This window comes from Xenopus tropicalis, chromosome 2 (assembly GCF_000004195.4).
Source record: "Xenopus tropicalis strain Nigerian chromosome 2, UCB_Xtro_10.0, whole genome shotgun sequence".
In the NCBI taxonomy this organism is placed as follows: domain Eukaryota; kingdom Metazoa; phylum Chordata; class Amphibia; order Anura; family Pipidae; genus Xenopus; species Xenopus tropicalis.
The window spans coordinates 147,289,823-147,309,926 of record NC_030678.2 but is presented as its reverse complement, the minus strand read 5'-3'; the positions used below and the strand labels follow the sequence as shown (position 1 = coordinate 147,309,926).

At 40.5% G+C, this 20,104-nt stretch overlaps 1 protein-coding gene across 4 annotated transcripts in view; it reads right to left on the bottom strand.

Moving 5' to 3' along the window:
- rarg (retinoic acid receptor, gamma) overlaps window positions 1-20,104 on the bottom strand; it is a 116,762-nt gene that overhangs the window by 58,833 nt on the left and 37,825 nt on the right. Inside the window, exon 3 of one of the 4 annotated variants that reach the window (XM_031897206.1) lies at window positions 586-642. The exons of 2 other annotated variants lie outside the window; for them this stretch is intronic. In XM_031897206.1, coding sequence (XP_031753066.1) covers window positions 586-642 — 57 coding nt within the window. The remainder of the gene's footprint in view (window positions 1-585; window positions 643-20,104) is intronic. One more of the 4 variants, XM_031897207.1, reaches the window with a different exon arrangement.

The following is a 20,104-nucleotide window of genomic DNA, read 5'->3' as shown; positions in this document are numbered from 1 at the left end:
GGGAGCTTATCAAAATAGACTACATTGCTTAGTTAAAATGTTTTTGTGTGATTCAGGGGCATTTCAGCCCCTAGTGCCGATAAGCAATATGGCAACTGCCGTTAGCTCTAACAGAGGGGAATACTGAATTTAAAGTAGCTAATGTAAGTATCAGGCTTCCATGTTTTAAAGGTTTTAAAGGTTGTGTAGGATCCTACATCCAGTAACGGAGAAGCAGTATGGGCAAGAGCTAAAAAGCATAGATCAGGTACACTGGAAGAGCTGTATGTGGCTGGCTCAGCAAAGGAATATTAAGACTTAGTCTTCTCCACATGCAGCCTATGTAGTTTCCTCCATTGGAAGCCTCGGCTAAAGGAAACAGTGTGTTTTGGAACAGCTGTTATGTATGTTGAGAGGGGGGAAGCTGGTATTACAGCTTATTCTGACTCGGATTTTGCCCCCACCTCCCTGGCAAACTCCCTCAGTGGCGCCCCTCCTATCCTGCTCCGCCTAGGTTCAATGGAAGGACACTATGCTCTAAACCACTCCTCTGGTGAAAAGAGTAGCTTAAAAATCTGTCAGTTTCACCAGCAACAAAAGGGTTACCTTTCAGAATCTGCTGGACAATTTGCTCCCTCTGCAGGAGATATTCATGAGCTGCACCTTAAAAAAAGGACATGCATTTAAGATATATTATATCTGAATTTATTCAAATGAATTAACCTGAGCTCCAACCAAAATTTCAGAAACAGACACCCCATAGTAAGTAACCTATTGTCCCATTACTTCAGTAAGGTATTGTCCCGTTATCTTAGTAAGGTATGGTCCAGTTACCTTAGTAAGGTATTGTCCCGTTACCTTAGTAAGGTATGGTCCAGTTACCTTAGTAAGGTATTGTCCTGTTACCTCAGTAAGGTATTGTCCAGTTACCTCAGTAAGGTATTGTCCAGTTACCTCAGTAAGGTATTGTCCAGTTACCTCAGTAAGGTATTGTCCAGTTACCTCAGTAAGGTATTGTCCAGTTACCTCAGTAAGGTATTGTCCCGTTACCTCAGTAAGGTATTGTCCAGTTACCTCAGTAAGGTATTGTCCCGTTACCTCAGTAAGGTATTGTCCAGTTACCTCAGTAAGGTATTGTCCAGTTACCTCAGTAAGGTATTGTCCAGTTACCTCAGTAAGGTATTGCCCAGTTACCTCAGTAAGGTATTGTCCAGTTACCTCAGTAAGGTATTGTCCCGTTACCTCAGTAAGGTATTGTCCAGTTACCTCAGTAAGGTATTGTCCTGTTACCTCAGTAAGGTATTGTCCTGTTACCTCAGTAAGGTATTGTCCAGTTACCTCAGTAAGGTATTGTCCAGTTACCTCAGTAAGGTATTGTCCTGTTACCTCAGTAAGGTATTGTTCAGTTACCTCAGTAAGGTATTGTCCCGTTACCTTAGTAAGGTATTGTCCAGTTACCTTAGTAAGGTATTGTTCAGTTACCTCAGTAAGGTATTGTCCCGTTACCTTAGTAAGGTATTGTCCAGTTACCTTAGTAAGGTATTGTTCAGTTACCTCAGTAAGGTATGGTCCAGTTACCTTAGTAAGTTATTGTTTAGTTACCTCAGTAAGGTATGGTCCAGTTACCTTGGTAAGGTATTGTGCCATCATCTCAGTAAGGTATTGTCCTATTACCTAAGTATGTTTTGGCCCGTTACCCCAGTAAGGTATTGTCCCGTTACCTCAGTAAGGTATGGTCCCATTACCTCAGTAAGATATTGTCCCATTACCCCAGTAAGGTATCGTCCCGTTATTACCTAAGTAAGGTTTTATCCCATTACCTCAGTAAGGTATTGTCCAGTTACCTCAGTAAGGTATTGTCCAGTTACCTCAGTAAGGTATTTTCCAGTTACCTCAGTAAGGTATTGTCCCGTTACCTCAGTAAGGTATTGTCCAGTTACCTCAGTAAGGTATTGTCCTGTTACCTCAGTAAGGTATTGTCCAGTTACCTCAGTAAGGTATTGTCCCGTTACCTCAGTAAGGTATTGTCCCGTTACCTCAGTAAGGTATTGTCCAGTTACCTCAGTAAGGTATTGTCCAGTTACCTCAGTAAGGTATTGTCCAGTTACCTCAGTAAGGTATTTTCCAGTTACCTCAGTAAGGTATTGTCCCGTTACCTCAGTAAGGTATTGTCCAGTTACCTCAGTAAGGTATTGTCCAGTTACCTCAGTAAGGTATTGTCCAGTTACCTCAGTAAGGTATTGTCCCGTTACCTCAGTAAGGTATTGTCCCGTTACCTCAGTAAGGTATTGTCCAGTTACCTCAGTAAGGTATTTTCCAGTTACCTCAGTAAGGTATTGTCCCGTTACCTCAGTAAGGTATTGTCCAGTTACCTCAGTAAGGTATTGTCCTGTTACCTCAGTAAGGTATTGTCCAGTTACCTCAGTAAGGTATTGTCCCGTTACCTCAGTAAGGTATTGTCCCGTTACCTCAGTAAGGTATTGTCCAGTTACCTCAGTAAGGTATTGTCCAGTTACCTCAGTAAGGTATTGTCCAGTTACCTCAGTAAGGTATTTTCCAGTTACCTCAGTAAGGTATTGTCCCGTTACCTCAGTAAGGTATTGTCCAGTTACCTCAGTAAGGTATTGTCCAGTTACCTCAGTAAGGTATTGTCCAGTTACCTCAGTAAGGTATTGTCCCGTTACCTCAGTAAGGTATTGTCCCGTTACCTCAGTAAGGTATTGTCCAGTTACCTCAGTAAGGTATTGTCCAGTTACCTCAGTAAGGTATTGTCCAGTTACCTCAGTAAGGTATTGTCCTGTTACCTCAGTAAGGTATTGTTCAGTTACCTCAGTAAGGTATTGTCCTGTTACCTCAGTAAGGTATTGTCCAGTTACCTCAGTAAGGTATTGTCCAGTTACCGTAGTAAGGTATTGTCCAGTTACCTCAGTAAGGTATTGTTCAGTTACCTCAGTAAGGTATTGTCCCGTTACCTTAGTAAGGTATTGTCCAGTTACCTTAGTAAGGTATTGTTCAGTTACCTCAGTAAGGTATTGTCCCGTTACCTTAGTAAGGTATTGTCCAGTTACCTTAGTAAGGTATTGTTCAGTTACCTCAGTAAGGTATGGTCCAGTTACCTTAGTAAGTTATTGTTTAGTTACCTCAGTAAGGTACGGTCCAGTTACCTTGGTAAGGTATTGTGCCATCATCTCAGTAAGGTATTGTCCTATTACCTAAGTATGTTTTGGCCCGTTACCCCAGTAAGGTATTGTCCCGTTACCTCAGTAAGGTATGGTCCCATTACCTCAGTAAGATATTGTCCCATTACCCCAGTAAGGTATCGTCCCGTTATTACCTAAGTAAGGTTTTATCCCATTACCTCAGTAAGGTATTGTCCAGTTACCTCAGTAAGGTATTGTCCAGTTACCTCAGTAAGGTATTTTCCAGTTACCTCAGTAAGGTATTGTCCAGTTACCTCAGTAAGGTATTGTCCAGTTACCTCAGTAAGGTATTGTCCTGTTACCTCAGTAAGGTATTGTCCAGTTACCTCAGTAAGGTATTGTCCAGTTACCTCAGTAAGGTATTGTCCAGTTACCTCAGTAAGGTATTGTCCAGTTACCTCAGTAAGGTATTGTCCAGTTACCTCAGTAAGGTATTGTCCCGTTACCTCAGTAAGGTATTGTCCAGTTACCTCAGTAAGGTATTGTCCAGTTACCTCAGTAAGGTATTGTCCAGTTACCTCAGTAAGGTATTGTCCAGTTACCTCAGTAAGGTATTGTCCTGTTACCTCAGTAAGGTATTGTTCAGTTACCTCAGTAAGGTATTGTCCTGTTACCTCAGTAAGGTATTGTCCAGTTACCTCAGTAAGGTATTGTCCAGTTACCGTAGTAAGGTATTGTCCCGTTACCTCAGTAAGGTATTGTTCAGTTACCTCAGTAAGGTATTGTCCCGTTACCTTAGTAAGGTATTGTCCAGTTACCTTAGTAAGGTATTGTTCAGTTACCTCAGTAAGGTATTGTCCCGTTACCTTAGTAAGGTATTGTCCAGTTACCTTAGTAAGGTATTGTTCAGTTACCTCAGTAAGGTATTGTCCCGTTACCTTAGTAAGGTATTGTCCAGTTACCTTAGTAAGGTATTGTTCAGTTACCTCAGTAAGGTATGGTCCAGTTACCTTAGTAAGTTATTGTTCAGTTACCTCAGTAAGGTATGGTCCAGTTACCTTGGTAAGGTATTGTGCCATCATCTCAGTAAGGTATTGTCCTATTACCTAAGTATGTTTTGGCCCGTTACCCCAGTAAGGTATTGTCCCGTTACCTCAGTAAGGTATGGTCCCATTACCTCAGTAAGATATTGTCCCATTACCCCAGTAAGGTATTGTCCCGTTATTACCTAAGTAAGGTTTTATCCCATTACCTTAGTAAGGTATTGTCCTGTTACCCCAGTAAGGTATTGTCCTGTAACTTCAATAATGTTTTGTCCCGTTACCTCAGTAAGGTATTGTCCCGTTACACCAGTAAGGTATCGTCCCGTTATTACCTAAGTAAGGTTTTATCCCATTACCTTAGTAAGGTATTGTCCTGTTACCCCAGTAATGTATTGTCCTGCAACTTTAATAATGTTTTGTCCCGTTACCTCAGTAAGGTATGGTCCTGTTACCTCAGTAAGGTATTGTCCTGTTACCTCAGTAAGGTATTGTCCCTTTACCTCAGTAAGGTAAAATACCTTTAGAAAGATCGCTCTTACCCTCCACTAATGTTCAGGGCTTTATTGTCAGATATGGAGGTAGAAACAATCAGAATTCTGCCCTTATCTGACGATTTATCCCTAAATGCTTGCTTTTGCCCAGGTGCCTGCAATGGCACCCAATCAAAATTTTTTGTCCCGTCCAAACGACAAGACAACTGATTTCCAAGGCTTTTGCAATATCAGTCGCCTTGTCACTCCACCATACACGCACCGAATATCATATGAAATCTCATTTCGTACCATAATATTAGGGCATGTATGGCCAGCTTAAGGAATTGTCCCGTTACCTCAGTAAGGTATTGTCCCGTTACCTCAGTAAGGTATTGTCCAGTTACCTCAGTAAGGTATTGTCCCGTTACCTCAGTAAGGTGTCCCATCACCTAAGTAAGGTATTGTCCTATAACTTAAGTAAGATGTTGAGAAGGACACAAAGGTAACTTTCATTTTGCTATTAAACAAAGCCAAAATGTTTTGCATCACTAGCTATGGCTGCAGCCATTCAAATAAATAACAGCAGAGAAACTTGTTTATTAAAGGGATACTGTCATGATTTTTATGGTATACTTTTTATTTCTAAATTACACTGTTTACATAGGAAATAATTCCCTCTACCATTTAATATTTTATTCTTGAACCAACAAATGTATTTTTTTTAGTTGTAATATTGGTGGGTAGGTGCCATCTCAGAGTCTTAGCTTTCAGAAAGAGTCAGTGCCACACATTAAAACTGCTTTTAGGTAACCTATTGTTTCTCTTCCTCCCATATAACTGGAGGAGTTACAAGTCAAGACTTGGATTTCTTACTATTGAGTGCTATTCTGATATCTATTGGGAGCTGCTATCTTGCTCCCTTCCCATTGTTCTGCTGATCGGCTGCTGGGGGGGAGGCGATATCACTCCAACTTGCAGCTCTGCAGTAAAGTGTGACTGAAGTTTATCAGAGCACAGGTCACATGGCTGTGGCACCCTGGCAAATAAGGAATAGGGCTAGCCCCATCTAAACCTTCAATATTAAATATAAAAAAAACTACTACTGTTTTTGACAAATGAATCAGTGCAGGATCCTGCTGGAGAAGCACTATTATAAGGACATGTTTTTCCATGACAGTATTCCTTTAAAGCCAGACTGAGCAACAATTGTTGCTGTGGATACACCAAGCTACCAGCCTCCACTCTGGCAATACAAGCCTAAATGGCACAATGATCCTGAGGGTGTAGCTCTTGACATCCCCCAGTCACATAGGCATAGCCTGAAAGCTTGCACGTCAGAGTAAACTAAAGGTGGCCATACACGCACCGATAATATCGTATGAAACCTTGTTTCGTATGATATTCGGTGCGTGTATGGTATGTCGGCGAGTCGACCGATATCGCAGGAAGCTGCTGATATCGGCCGACTCGCCGATCGGACCAGTTTGAAAATTTTGATCGGGCGCCATAGAAGGCGCCTGACCAAAATCTCCCTTCAGCACTGAATCGGCAGAAGGAGGTAGAAATCCTATTGTTTCTACCTCCTTACCTGCCGATTCAGCCCTGAATGGTGTGTGGCGGATCTGACGATGTTTCGTGCGACCATCGGTCAGATCGCCACATGTATGGCCAGCTTAAGTCAGAGAGCATCACCTCACAAAAGTTAGTCACACAGGAGGCCTTGGCCTAAAGGCATACGTAGGGAGCACCCATATAACTGTACAACCAGCTTTGAATATTTACATTCAGTCCTTCTGTATCTTATCCTGTGACTACAAATATCACCACTAAAAGAGCAGGGAGCTGGTCCCAATGTCTGGATAAGGCAGATACATCTCTGGGTTCCTCTGAATTTCTGAGCCCCCCTAACATAATCTGCCTATGGTGAAACACACACAGTGATTTACAGAATTTGACAAACAACATGCTCCACTGCATTCGCAATAATATTTCGCTCAGCCCCTGTCAAGAACTGTCTTTCATAACTGGAACTGACACAGGTTGCCTCACATCAATTCCTTTCCCAATAGGTCACTCATAATGTATCTGGCAACATCATGATGATAGGTTGCTGCAGTTAAGTAGCATATGACATGTAGTAGGTATTTAATGTGTGTAGAGTCACTAATTGTTATTTTTGATAATGGTCCTAATGAAGACCAAAACATTGAAAAAAAAAACAATATGTGATCAAATAAATTCTAAATTTTTAAAGGGGTAGTTTACATTTAAGTTAACACAAATAATACAAAAATGAAAACCAATTGCAAATTTTCCCAGACTATTCATCTCTACATCATAATAAAAGTTCATTTTTTAAGGTGGGAACAACCCCTTTAATAAAAGAGAGTGCTGATAAGAAAAAGTCACTTTTTCAAGCAGAAATGTTGCTTGAAGACAGCATTAGGAGACATAGGGGCAGATTTACTAATCCACGAATTCGAATCCAGAATGGGAAAAATTCGGATTGGAAACTAAAATTTCTGAAGATCGCAAATATCCCGAAAATGCTTACGAAAAAATTGTATTAGTCACGATAATATCGTATTGGAGATCCAAAAGTCACAAAATTTTCCTACCGAACCAGCAGTAAAACCTTTTCGATTTTTTCACGCAAGCGTACGAAAAAGTCATGCGGCGTACGAAAAAGTCGTGTGGACGCCCGTAAAATTCGGCGAGAATACGCTCGGAGCGTTTGAATGTGCCCCATAGTCCCTGCAGGTAAATGCAATCAGCTATTGGCTGAAAAAGTTGCATAGTGCAACCATGTGATCTGGACCATTATTCACTGGCTATGGATACGGGCCCTTAGTGTGCTCTTTTATTTTCAAATGAGCCAATGACCTGCTTGTCTGAACATTGGGTTGAACAGACTATTCTACTATATGTGAGAAGCACACAGGTAAAGCTGATACTGTAACATAATAAAATCAAAAGATCAATGTTGCCTGTCTGCTTATCTTGGACATGGCGTCACCCAATATGCCCCTTTACTCCAGATGTGCAACTCTTCTCTGGGGGTATTTTGCTAACTAATTGAAAAGTGGGAGGTGGGAGTAGAACAACAATGAGCCTTTAGGGGATAGAGATGAAGCTAATCTTCAAACCAAACTACCTTTAGCTGCAGAATAAACAGCATTAATGGAAAGAGAGGGAGCTCCTGGGATTAAATGTCAAATTGTGAGAGAGGGCAAGAAGGGTGAGGGACACTGTATAGCATAGAGGGGGAATTAGAGGCAGATCTAGATAAGCAGACAGGAAGGTAAGTGTTTCACAGAATGGAAGATGATGACCATACAAAGAAAAAGGAAATCAGAATTACATTGTAAAAGCCCAGACGGAGGCCTGAGAGTAAGAACATAATGTCTCAATTGTGTTTATTTGCACGTCACATTTCAATGGATCCACAGACATGTAAATCAGGGCTGCCCCTGTCAATTCTTGACCAGTGGAGTGGGCAGCAATGTTTGGCCCAGGTGTGACTATATCAATGACATATCCACTGACTAATATACTTGACTCCAGCCACATTGCTTTAAACCCCAGCTCGGTGGGAAATACGCTGTGGAGCGCTGTTTTGTATAGATTTTTTCCAGCACAGACTGAGTTAATGCCTTTCTTTCCCTTTTCCAGAGCGGGCTCCTAAAATCCTAGTACGAGCATGTAATCGAAACCCTTTCCTCTCATTATGTTCATTTGGAGGCTGCATACTTCTCTTGTTCCTTTTAATAAACATCAGGCTTAAAACACATGGCAGGGAAACAGAGAAGCGGGAGATCATTCCACCCCTCGGCCTGGCTTTCCGCAGGTTCATGCCATCACTTAAAAGGAATTCTGCAGCACCCCGGTTTGGCCACTCGCTGCTCACGTCTGCGGTAGCACCATTAGCACTATGGCTGCACAACTCCAGCTCACTGAACAGAACCCCCACAGGGAAAAAGAAGAGATTCATCTTCTAATACAATTAGGAGAGCTAATCTGTCAGATAAAATCAGCGGCCGGGGTCTCTCCCACCCGGCACACACAGTAAGTCATCTCCCCCCATTACCTGTCACCAGGCGTCTTTAAGGAAAACAAACAGCAACTTCTGTTCACAAAAGGAGTGCAGCGTTTGCTAATTAAATCTAACTAACCAATCTAACAAAACCCACCAGCAATTCACTCCTTCAGGGGCTTTGCCTAGAAATTCATTGGTATCTGCAATTACATTATAAGTAACTTTTACACAACAACAACAGTGTTACATGCCTGCTGATTGCAGCTAACATGTTAGTCTGCTCATGGCATGGAGATGATAAAAACAGAATGGAAGAACATTGCACAATTAAAGGGGTGGTATGCCTTTAAGTTATTTTTTTTATTATTATTTTTTTTTTTTTAATTTTATTATGTCATAGAATGGATAATTCTGAGCACCTTTTCCACTGGTCTTCATTATTTTTTTATAAAATAATTTCCTCTTCTGACTCTCCAACTTTCAAATGGGAGTCACTGACCCCCCAAGATGCCTAAACAACTCTTGCTCTGTGAGTCTGCAATGTTATTGTTAATTTCTTTTATTGTTTAAATTTCTTTTCAGGTCCTCTCCTATTCAAATTTCTGTCTCTCATTCAAACCACTCCCTAGTTGCTAAGGTAATTTGAACCCTAGCAATCAGATAACTGCGGAAATTCCAAATTAGAGAGTTGCGGAGCAAAAAGTAAAATTTAAAAAAACACGACAAATAATAAAAAAGTCCAACAGCAAATTGTCTTAGAATATTACTCTAAACATCATAGTAAAAGTTAACTCAAAGGTGAATAGCCTGTAAGAGTTCAATTAGTGTGGGAATTTGGGTGGAAACTTTTTTTTTTTTTTTAAACTAAAGTTGATACAGCAGTAGTTTCATATATCTATAACTGTTTTATGGAATAAGAGGGTTATGAACATAGTTTAGCCCTCTAAGGGCGGCTTGAACTCAATAAGACACCACCAAATCGGCTATGAATACAATGGCATTCTTAGTGCTGTAACCTGCCAGTAAGCCATAGTGCTCAAAGGACTGCCATAGGCCATATGAATCATGGTGACAAAGTGGTTGGCATCTCTTCCTTGTGGCTCTAAAATCCTGGGTTCAATTATAGGTATGGGATCTGTTATCCAGAATGCTCGGGACCTGGGGTCTTCCAGATAAGGGATCTTTCCATAGTTAACTAAAACATAATTTAAACATTAAATATACCCAATAGGAGTGTTTTCCATCCAATATGGGTTAATTATATCTTAGTTGGGATCAAGTACAAGGCACTGTTTTAATATTACAGAGAAAAAGGAAATAATTTCTATGGGAGATGGTCTTTCCATAATTCGGAACTCTGTATAATGGGTTTCCAGATAACGGATCCTATATTGTACAGGCAGGGCATTATCTGCAAGGAGCTTTTATGTTCTCCTAATGCTTGCATGGGCTTGGTGGAGCCCAATAATTTGTACTTATGCTAAAAAGTAAAGATTCATGCCTTTATATTTCACTGTGTATTTCACAGAAACAAATGGAAGATCCTTCTAATAAAAATTAAATATTTTTCCGACTTTTGAAAGCTTGTCTACTTTATAAGTTAATAATTGACTGATTTACATTGGATACATATATATATATATATATATATATATATATATATATATATATATATATATATGCACATAAATAGACACAGACAGGAAATTTCTCATAAGGAAGCATTCATAACATGACTATTGTAATATATAATACCAGGGTGTGAAACACTGCACCCTAAAGACCTACTCCTAAAAGGAATGTGAATGCTGGATTTATATGCAATGCTTTTCAGTTTTATTAGACATCACGGTAAAGATATTGGCAATGTTTTGATCAGATGCATAAAGAAATAATATTTTCAAGAGGAATGAACTGAACTGCTACATATAGGTATAAATATGTGTTTTTTAACAGACACATTGGTACTAGCACAGGGTCTATATAGGGACAATATTCAATTCATTTTCTACAATGTATTTATGTTGAGTACAATACAATCACATGGTTTATTCTGACCAGTAGAACATACTTAGTTGCATGTTACTGTTAATCAAAAGTAAGGAAGTAACTACTGGTTACTCTGAAGACTGCATATTTAAAAGAACAGTATACATAGGTTCAGTAAAACATTTTCTTAAAGAAAAGGCTTAATCACCCAGTGATTATAATTACTAACCTCAGCCATTAGTAAGTGTCATGTCACCATCTTTGAAAAAAGACAGCATCAATCACACATAGGAACCATCAGTCAATGTCGGTTAAAACATAATTTTATTTATTTGTCTAAAATAATACGCCTGACGCGTTTTGTGCTACTATACTCTCCGGTTTATACTTTACTGACTGGTATAATGGGATGATTATACAGGCATAGGTTTATGCTGTATCTCTGTAAAGGTGAGATGCAAACCCAGCATGATGTTATATAAAGCCCCATATGTCATGCAAAATGAAACCCCCTCCTAGATTCTTGCTTAGCCTTAAAAGTGAAAGAGTGACCTCTAGTGCTGAAATAGTCACAGACATGGCAGAATTCTCTCTACAAAGAAGTCATTTTAAACTAAGGAGCTGATTTATCAATGTTTAAATCTTTTTTTTTGTTAAAAAAAAATTTGAACTATGTTTTCCATAACTTGAATGTTCTATATTTAACAGAAAAAAATAAAAAAAACTGAGGAATGCAGGTATTCAAAGTATCCAAAGTATTAGTGTTTCTGAAGTGGGGAAGTATAGAGTACCTTTAAGGGGAAGTTTTCCTAATAAATCCATTGATTTATCCATAAATTCTGCCTCTCTCCAGCTTGGGAGTTTGTGATACAAGCAACTCTTTATTGTGGAGATAGATTTTATTTTTGATATGTATTTTAAAGGACTTCACAAAAAATATTGTTTTCAAACAGTTTTACAGAAATAGTGCATTTTTTAGTTTTGAGCGAGCAAGCTTAATGGGGCTGCTCCTGTGAACGCCAGAAATGAATCTACTGAGAGGGGGCAGTAAACAAAACCAAATTATTTATAAAATGTACATTTTAGAAAAATGGTAAAATATTAAAAAATATTAAATCAATTAGTTTTGTTTATGTGAACTGTTCCTTTAATTTATTTTTCATTCTGGCTCTCGTCTATTCATCATATTTGCAGGTGCAACCACTACTTTGTTGCTAGGGTCTGTGATGCTAGCAACCGCATATACGGTGGTAACACCTAAAAAAATGCAAAATACAAAAACAAATGATCTCCTAAATGCACTCTTAAATGCCAATGGCTACACAAATACTTTAAAGGGGCAGTATACCCTCTTGTTCAACATCAGTTCAATGTATAAAGCTTGTGCTGAACATACTTTTTGCCTAAAGTTTTAGGATGAAGACACACAAAGCTCCTAGTAGCAGCTACTTTTTGACGAGTACTAAACACCAGAAAATACCATCCACACAATACTGAGAATTGCCTCTGCTAAAACACACTCCTTGGATGTACCCTCTGCCGTTCCTTCTGTTCACAATACAATAAGGCTATGCTATTTTTGCAGGGGGGTAGGACAATTTTCGGAGAACTTGTCACCACCAATCAGAGTTATAACTGGGAGAATCTGTGGAATAACCACAAATAACTGGCAGATAAAAAGGAGTCCCTGCAGCCAGCAAGAGCTACATCTGATGCAGGATGGGTAATTTTTTCCAGGTGCTGAGCCAACACACACTGAAATTAAGCCTGTCACACACAATTAACAGCTAAAATCAGCCTGCCCCTTACAAACATAGACCTGCAGCTCCAGTACAACACTCTGTTAACCCCCTGTACTGCACAGGCTACTATATTTTTAGAAATTTTGAAATTTATCTTACTGTGAATATTGTGTTTGTGTCAGGTCAGTGATGGGAGGTGATGCTGGCATGACTACAGCCACAAGGTTCCTGGACAAAACTTGCACCTTGGGCTTTATAATATGCTAATATTGATATAAGCGGTGATGTTGGCGGCCTGAACAAGAATGCATTATATGTCAATTCATTTTGGCCATTTTGTTTAGCAGGTCTAGCCTGGTATTCAAAATAGGCCCTGACATTTCAAGAAGAAAAAGACCCAAACAGTCCCCACCATGCCACTAAATAGTGACTGTCTATGGCATCTTGCAGCAGCTCCTCTGGCATTTGCAAAAATTTAGCCACCATTTTGTGTTGTTCTGTGTGTCATTCACTGATCACCTGCCGAGAAATAATGCAGGTTCTTGCTGTAAGAGTAAAATACACAGCTCTGTCCATTTATTGGTTGATGTAACCTACCATATATGTGTGTGTGCCCTTGATTTGTGTGTGAGGAAAAACGGAGGGACGGGCATTCCCTTGAGCCACCATTTAGTGATGGGCTGTGCGCTCCCTCAGAGATCAGCTGACAGGGAATAATGCAGCTCTAACTGTAACAGGAGGAAATGTGGTAGCAAAAGGCAATACTTTGCCCTTTAATTGGCTGATGGGGCCTAGCATGTATGTGTGCCTTGCTTGGTTTGTATGCACCATGAATCCTATGATCCCAGGGGCGACCCTACATTCTTAAAATGGCAATTTTCTATTTAGGCTTGCACAATGGCCCAAACTAAAAAGTAGCTGAATCGGGGTTTAACATATAAGCTGATTCATGCAATATATTTTGACAGAGACCTACTGTACATTGTTCAGGGGTATATATAGTTTTCCTTTGAGCACTTCAAATGTCAGGCTTTAATTATGGGATTATAATATGACACATACTAATCTAAATTTTTAACTAAAAAAACATCTTTTCCTGAAAAAAACTTATGGGGAATTATTTACGTGATATTTTAAGACAGACCTACATTGTTCGTGGGTCTAGTTTTCCTTTAAAGCACTGGGAAACTGAAGCATGCAAATTAGTGGTTGGAAGATTATGCCATATTTGCAGACTGTGGTTACATGTTCTACTAAATCTTTTGTGGAGGATTCAGCACACTGCAGAATGCAAAAATGTCCCCGGGCTAATTACATGAATTGCTGTAGCCACTTCGGTGGAACCAGGATGTCAGACGTTTGGTTGGCTGGGACTTTTCTGACTGGTATGTTGGCAGTGACCCCCCCACCCTGAAATAGCCCTGCCATGACTCACATATATCATTTAGGATGTTTTCGACAAAAATAATCCCATTTTGCATTAGTCATAAATGTAGAGGTAGCCAGCCCTAGTGGATAGTTTTGTTGAAGTTACGGTGAATATAAAGCATATATACATATCTTTGAAACAGAGCAGTCCTGTTCCTCAGGAAGCAACAGACTCCGGAACATATACAAGACTAGGGCAAACATAGTGACACGGCATACTGACACAAATATCTGTGTATAGTATTTACACACATAGGGTCAGACATATGCTAGAAAATGCCCTAGGCAAGGAATAATGGCTTCTCCCTTAAGCTTTAGTGTCTGACCTCAATGATGATAAGGTCACTGGGTCACAAAGACTGGATATACCTGAGGGTGCCAGGAAATGTGTCGAGCCAATGTCCCTAGGCCAGTCTGCACCCTTCCCCTACTGGTAACCATCAGCACCGTGGCTAAGGTGAGAGGGTACTTCTTAGGGCTTTGACCTTATCACCATAGTTTATTGTTGACACATAATAGCCGAGTTGTAACACTGATTTCAGCAGCCCTCTGCCTACAGCAACAGGAAACAAACTAGTGTCAGCAGGAGTCTTAGTCCATTAAGTACTACATGGATGGTGAGTGGAAAATCAAAGTTTGTTTTTATTTGCCATGTAGTATAAATGGAAATACTAACATAGTAACAGTAACTTAGGTAAAAAGACACACATCCATTGAGGTCAAACTTTTATGTTAGTATGAAACCTGCCTAACTGCCAATTGATCCAGAGAAAGGCAAAAAACCCCTTCTGAAGCCTCTCCAGTTTGTCTTTAGGGAAAGTTTGTAGGGGAAAAAAATTCTTTCCTGACTTCAGACCAGTCCCTGGATCAACTTTGTACCGATGGTTATTTTCAGTAACCCTGTATTTTCTCACTTGCTAAAAAGCCCTCCATCACCTTATTAGATTTCTTTAAGCAGTATCCTTTATTAATCATATACATATTATTCATTACCCAGATCACCCCTGACTGATCCTAGTGCATGTGGTGCATAGTAGAGACCTTACAATGTCCCTGTTAAAAGTGCAAAAAGGCCACAACAGGCCATTTATTTGCAATTTGCACACCTGCAGGCATCTGCTCTCCATTTTGGATTGCAGAGACCTGCAGACTGGTCTTTGAATCTTGCATGGATAGCATTAGGCTGTGCAGAGATACATAGACATCCTTCCCTCCTTACCCCTACAGTGTCAGTCTGCATTACAGCCCTGTCCTTACCGCCTGCCCAAAGGAAAGTGCCCAAAGGACAGTGGTGAGCTGCACATTTTGATGCTGCACTCTCTGAGCCAGTGTGTTAAGGTGACCGTACATGGGCAGATTTCAACTGCCGATTCTAGCCCTTCAGACCGATTTGGCAGCTTATCTGCCCATGTATGGGCACCCCAACAGGTTTACCCGACCGATATCTGGCCTAAAATTGGTCAGATTTCGATCAGGCAGGTTTGATTTTCCGTCTGATCAAGGACTGCATGGGCTTGTTGATGTGGTGCTTAGTCTGACGGTGCCTATGCCCGCCATTGTAATTTGATTGCTTTTCCCTAGGTGAGCATTTCGGGAGAAAATCCGCTCGTTTGGCAACTTCAGCAAATCTTCCTATGAATGGCCACCTTAAGGCAGCCACAAACCAAATGGGTAGCATTCACTTAAAGGAAAAAGAAAGTCAAAGTCACTTGGGGGGTGCCAAAATGTTAGGCACCCCCAAGTGACTTTGACCACCTACCTTTTACCCCGGGCTGGTGCCCCTGTGATGAGAGAACAGCACCAGCCCGGGGTAGCTGCCGGCGCTTACTTCTTCCTGACTCGCTGTGCGCGCATGCGCAGTAGAGTGAAAAGCCGAACTTAAACATTAAAGTCGGCTTTTCACTCTACTGCGCATGCGCCCACCGCTGGCATTTCAGCAACGGAAGCAGGAAGCGATCCGCTCCAGGTACCCCGGGCTGGTGCTGTTCTCTCCATACAGGGGCACCAGCCCGGGGTACGAGGTAAGCGGTTAAAGTCACTTGGGGGTGCCTAACATTTTGGCACCCCCAAGTGATTTTGCCTTTCGTTTTCCTTTAACTGTAAAATTGAACAATGGGTGCACATCCACTAGGGTCCCTCCACTCCAGGACATTTGATTCCAAATGGTTATAAGCAGCACTCCATAATTTCATTAAAACACCTTTATTATCACAATGCAGGCAACAGCAATGTTTTCAGCCTAATTGGCTCTTTATCAAGCTTGATAAAGAGCCAATTAGGCTCAAAACATTGCTGATGCCTGCATTGCTCTTTATCAAGCTTGATAAAGAGCCAGTTAGGCTGAAAACATTGCTGTTGCCTGCATTGTGATAATAAAGGTGTTTTAATGAAATCATGGAGTGCTGCCTATAACCACCTTAAGGCAGCCCTCAGTGAATAACATTGGTAACCTTATACCCCAGGCTGGTGCCTCTGTCCGCTGAAAAGTGCTGTCCTCATAGCATAGTAGCATAAAATTCACAACGTGATCTTTTCTCTACTGTATATGTGCAGTGTTCAGGAGCCTGAAAGGGGCGCTTGGGCATTGGTGACCATATGTGGCAGTGGGCCACTGCTCCTCTTCATTTAAAAACACACCGGCCCAGGGTACTATTCTATCAAGGGCTACAACACCATCTTGCCTCCTGTCCCAGCAATTCCTTATGGCTGCCCTGGACTGTGTGCATGTGCAGTAGAGTAAAATCAGATGGTAGAAACCAAACTTACTTTATTGGCTTCAAGTGTTTCACAAAATAATAACCTGACAAGTCCCAAAACAGCTCTAAGGGGGCTTCCTAGCCATTCAAGAGCCTCATTGGTTTGTAAAAAAAATGGCATACTTCATTCTGTTTTATGTATAAGCTTTTTTATGCTCTTTAAAAGTGACTGGCAGCTAACTTGTCTCTCTACCACTTTCCCAATAAAAAACAGAATATTATCACTATTGGTGTTTTTGTACAGAACAGAATAAAAATGTTCTTTTTACAGTTAATAGAGGACACCCTTTTGTTTGACTCTTATTTACAGGCTTGACATCGAGATGAAATGGTTAATTTTTATAATTACCACCTTGTAAGCCAGTTTGGTGTAAGTGACATTTTTCCAAAGAGGTGGTGCCTTCCTGTACTAGCCTGATCTGTGTGGCAAAGTGGGCATGTTGCCAGGCAACACCCCTTACTGCCTGTAATGGCATGTAAATCAGCCAGAGGGCATGCCGTTACTGTGTCTGCAGTGAAAGGTATGAACAGAGCAGGGTGTAACAGACTACAAAAGAAAACTGGAAGATGAAATGCAAAGAAAAATAGCACAGTTTTATTTAAATGACAATGAAACTGATTGAGTACATCGAATGCTAAAAAACAAAATAAAAAACGTTTTTAATACGCAGACACACACCAAATCTGTATGCACAATAGCTGACTCTCTAGGAAGCTGGAGTGCCTGGATTGCAATCTTCTGTCTCCCAGACAGTTCCTGCCTCGTACAGTAGCTGCTTGAGGGAACCCAGGGACAAGCTCAAACAAATCATCAAGTCTGCATTTTGTAATTCTGTAACCCACTGTTTTGCTAACTTTGAGGCCGGCTTCACTTGCAAATCTAGTGAGGCCTCAGAGGACCCCTACCCCTCCTTATATATAGTTCTAGAATGGTCAGTCCAAAAGATTTTCTGGTTTCTTACAATGTCGTTCTGAATGCACATTGGTCGGTGTAACTTTTACATTTACAGACACAATAACTGTAATATCAGAAGTGTTGCTTCAAACTGGTGATGCTTAGAAATGGACTGTCAGATTAAAGTGAAAACCCTTGGGTAGATAATTCAGATCCCCCACTTTATCATGACAGATCCAACACAACAGGCTCCAAAATCTGTGACTTATCCTTCATACAATGTACTTTTTGTTAACCTGTATGTACTAAATATTTTTCGGTTCACTTTTACTCTGGGCCTACTTTTTTCATAAAAAGTTGCAACAAAGTTGCAAACATAACCATGGACACAATGGATATCTAGAACAGTAAATAAGTGTTCATTTCATATTTCACCCTAAATGACCTACAGACCAGGCTTTCAGGTATCTTGGGGAGTATCTACGCCAGTGGAGCAAACGTCAAGTGTGACACAGGCCTAAGCATAACCACGAGAGTTGGAGAAGGAAACAGCGGAGACACAGACAACAAGGTACACAACGTGCAGACAATAAGATTATACTCAGCACCACCCTCAGGAGTGCCTGGGAGAAAGAATGTATAGTTAATAAAAAGATAATTAAACGCTGAGAGATCACAGCTCTATCAGACTGCACCCATGGGTGTGGTTCTCCACAAGGGAATAGTCTTTCTATGCCAAAAAATTAGATTTGGGGACTGGCTGAGACCTACCTATGTCTCAAACAGACAATGCTCTGTTACCTCAGGCAGACAGGGAAGAATAGTTGGCCAGCCACAGCAAAGCACAATGTAAAATTTAAACCTGTACCCCCCAAACTTTTTTTAGTCTATGCTGTAATTTTGATCATCTAGCTTTTTTGCAATAATTCTCTATTTTGCTTCCTTGTGTTGTATAATCATGTCTGTAACACACCTTAGGGGTCATTATCAAAGTGCAGGGTGCAAAATGGAATAAACTGAAGTAAAACGCTGTGGTTTTTTTGCAAATTTTTGCACTTTTCTCCATTTATGTGTGCAGAGACCTGCGGCAGTTCAGAAAAATGTGTCCCATGAATACAGCGTGTGTTTGGCAGTGATATATTGATTATGGGTAGGTGACTAGCAATCTCTGGAGGGGCTGCTGTTAGATTCCATAGATAGTCACTATTTATTGGGCTGGTGGGGGGCATTTTGGGCCTCTGTGTACTTAAAAAGCCAGGGCCTATTTTGACTTCCAGACCAGACCTGGGGGGGGGGTTTCATGCATGTAGGTGTCCATCCTCCTGCCCACTAAGTTGTGCTTTTGCGCCCATTGGCACTTGAATCCAGGGTCAAAGACATAGTAAATGACCCATCATACCCATGTATATATACATTTAATAAGCATTTATTTTTATTAATTTTATTAGACAATTTTTGATACCCAGTAAAATCCACATAAAATACCAGAACTCCTTGCCCTAACAGGCAGACAGAATCCTTGCGCATTTTCTCATATACTTACAGAAGTCAATTTAGTTCTGCCTGAGAGTGTTGACAATACAAGGAAATTAGCCATTGCCGGATTCCCTCTTACTTTGATGGAATGCTGTAGGCTGAATGATACCATTTATTGGACCAACATATGGTTGAAATTACAAGCTTTCAAATCTCACAGGGTTTTTCCCCTCTTTACCTGAACAGGAACTCTGTGAGGTTCGGGAATGTGTGATTTCAACCACATGTTAGTCCAATAAAAGATATTATTCACCCTAGAGCATTCCATCTCACTACTGGAGCCACACATTCTATCAAGGGCTAACTGGGCTACAAAAAAAAAATTCCATTTATGTTCTCTAGGCCTATGTATATCCAACACAAAGCTAAATCAATATGTCAACCACAAAAGGCATGTAAGATGCAAAAGCAAACATACGATTCTAATAAGGTTTAAGCCTCATTTGTAAGAGCAACTTTCATACCTTTTATAAGGACCATTTATATCTGGGTGAAGATTAGTACCAAGGGTTCTGACTATGGTCAGTAGGGAAACAGTAGGGAAAGCTAATAATAATTTATCGTATGAGAGGTTGCACATGTATGCTAAGCATGGTAAAAAGGTCAATTCACTTTTACAAACAGGACAACACAAATAATGACTTCTCTTGGTCGCTTACAATTTTCTATTCTTTCCCATTTTTCTAAATGTTTTCTCATTAGCAGCTCAGTAAGCCACAGCTAAACTTTTACAGTTTGATACATTACTTAACACATAAATCAGCAGCAGATATATTGAAGTGTGTGCCCCTACTGAGCTGGATCTTACTAAACATAAGGTTAATGCAAGACAGGCTGATTCAAGGCCTACACGGAGCAGATTTAGCAGCCAAAATGCATACTTGTGTGTTTTGGTTCTGAAATCTGGCACCCGGGCCGATATGGGTACAGGGAAATGCTGATGTCAGCGTAGGGGCTGATACTTGGCCTGTGTTCAATCACAGTCCAAGATTCAGCACTGTCTGGTGAAAGCCTTACTTTTGATATATTAGTTGCTGTTCTTTCTCTGATGCAACAACAACACACGGCATCACACCTATAAAGGAAT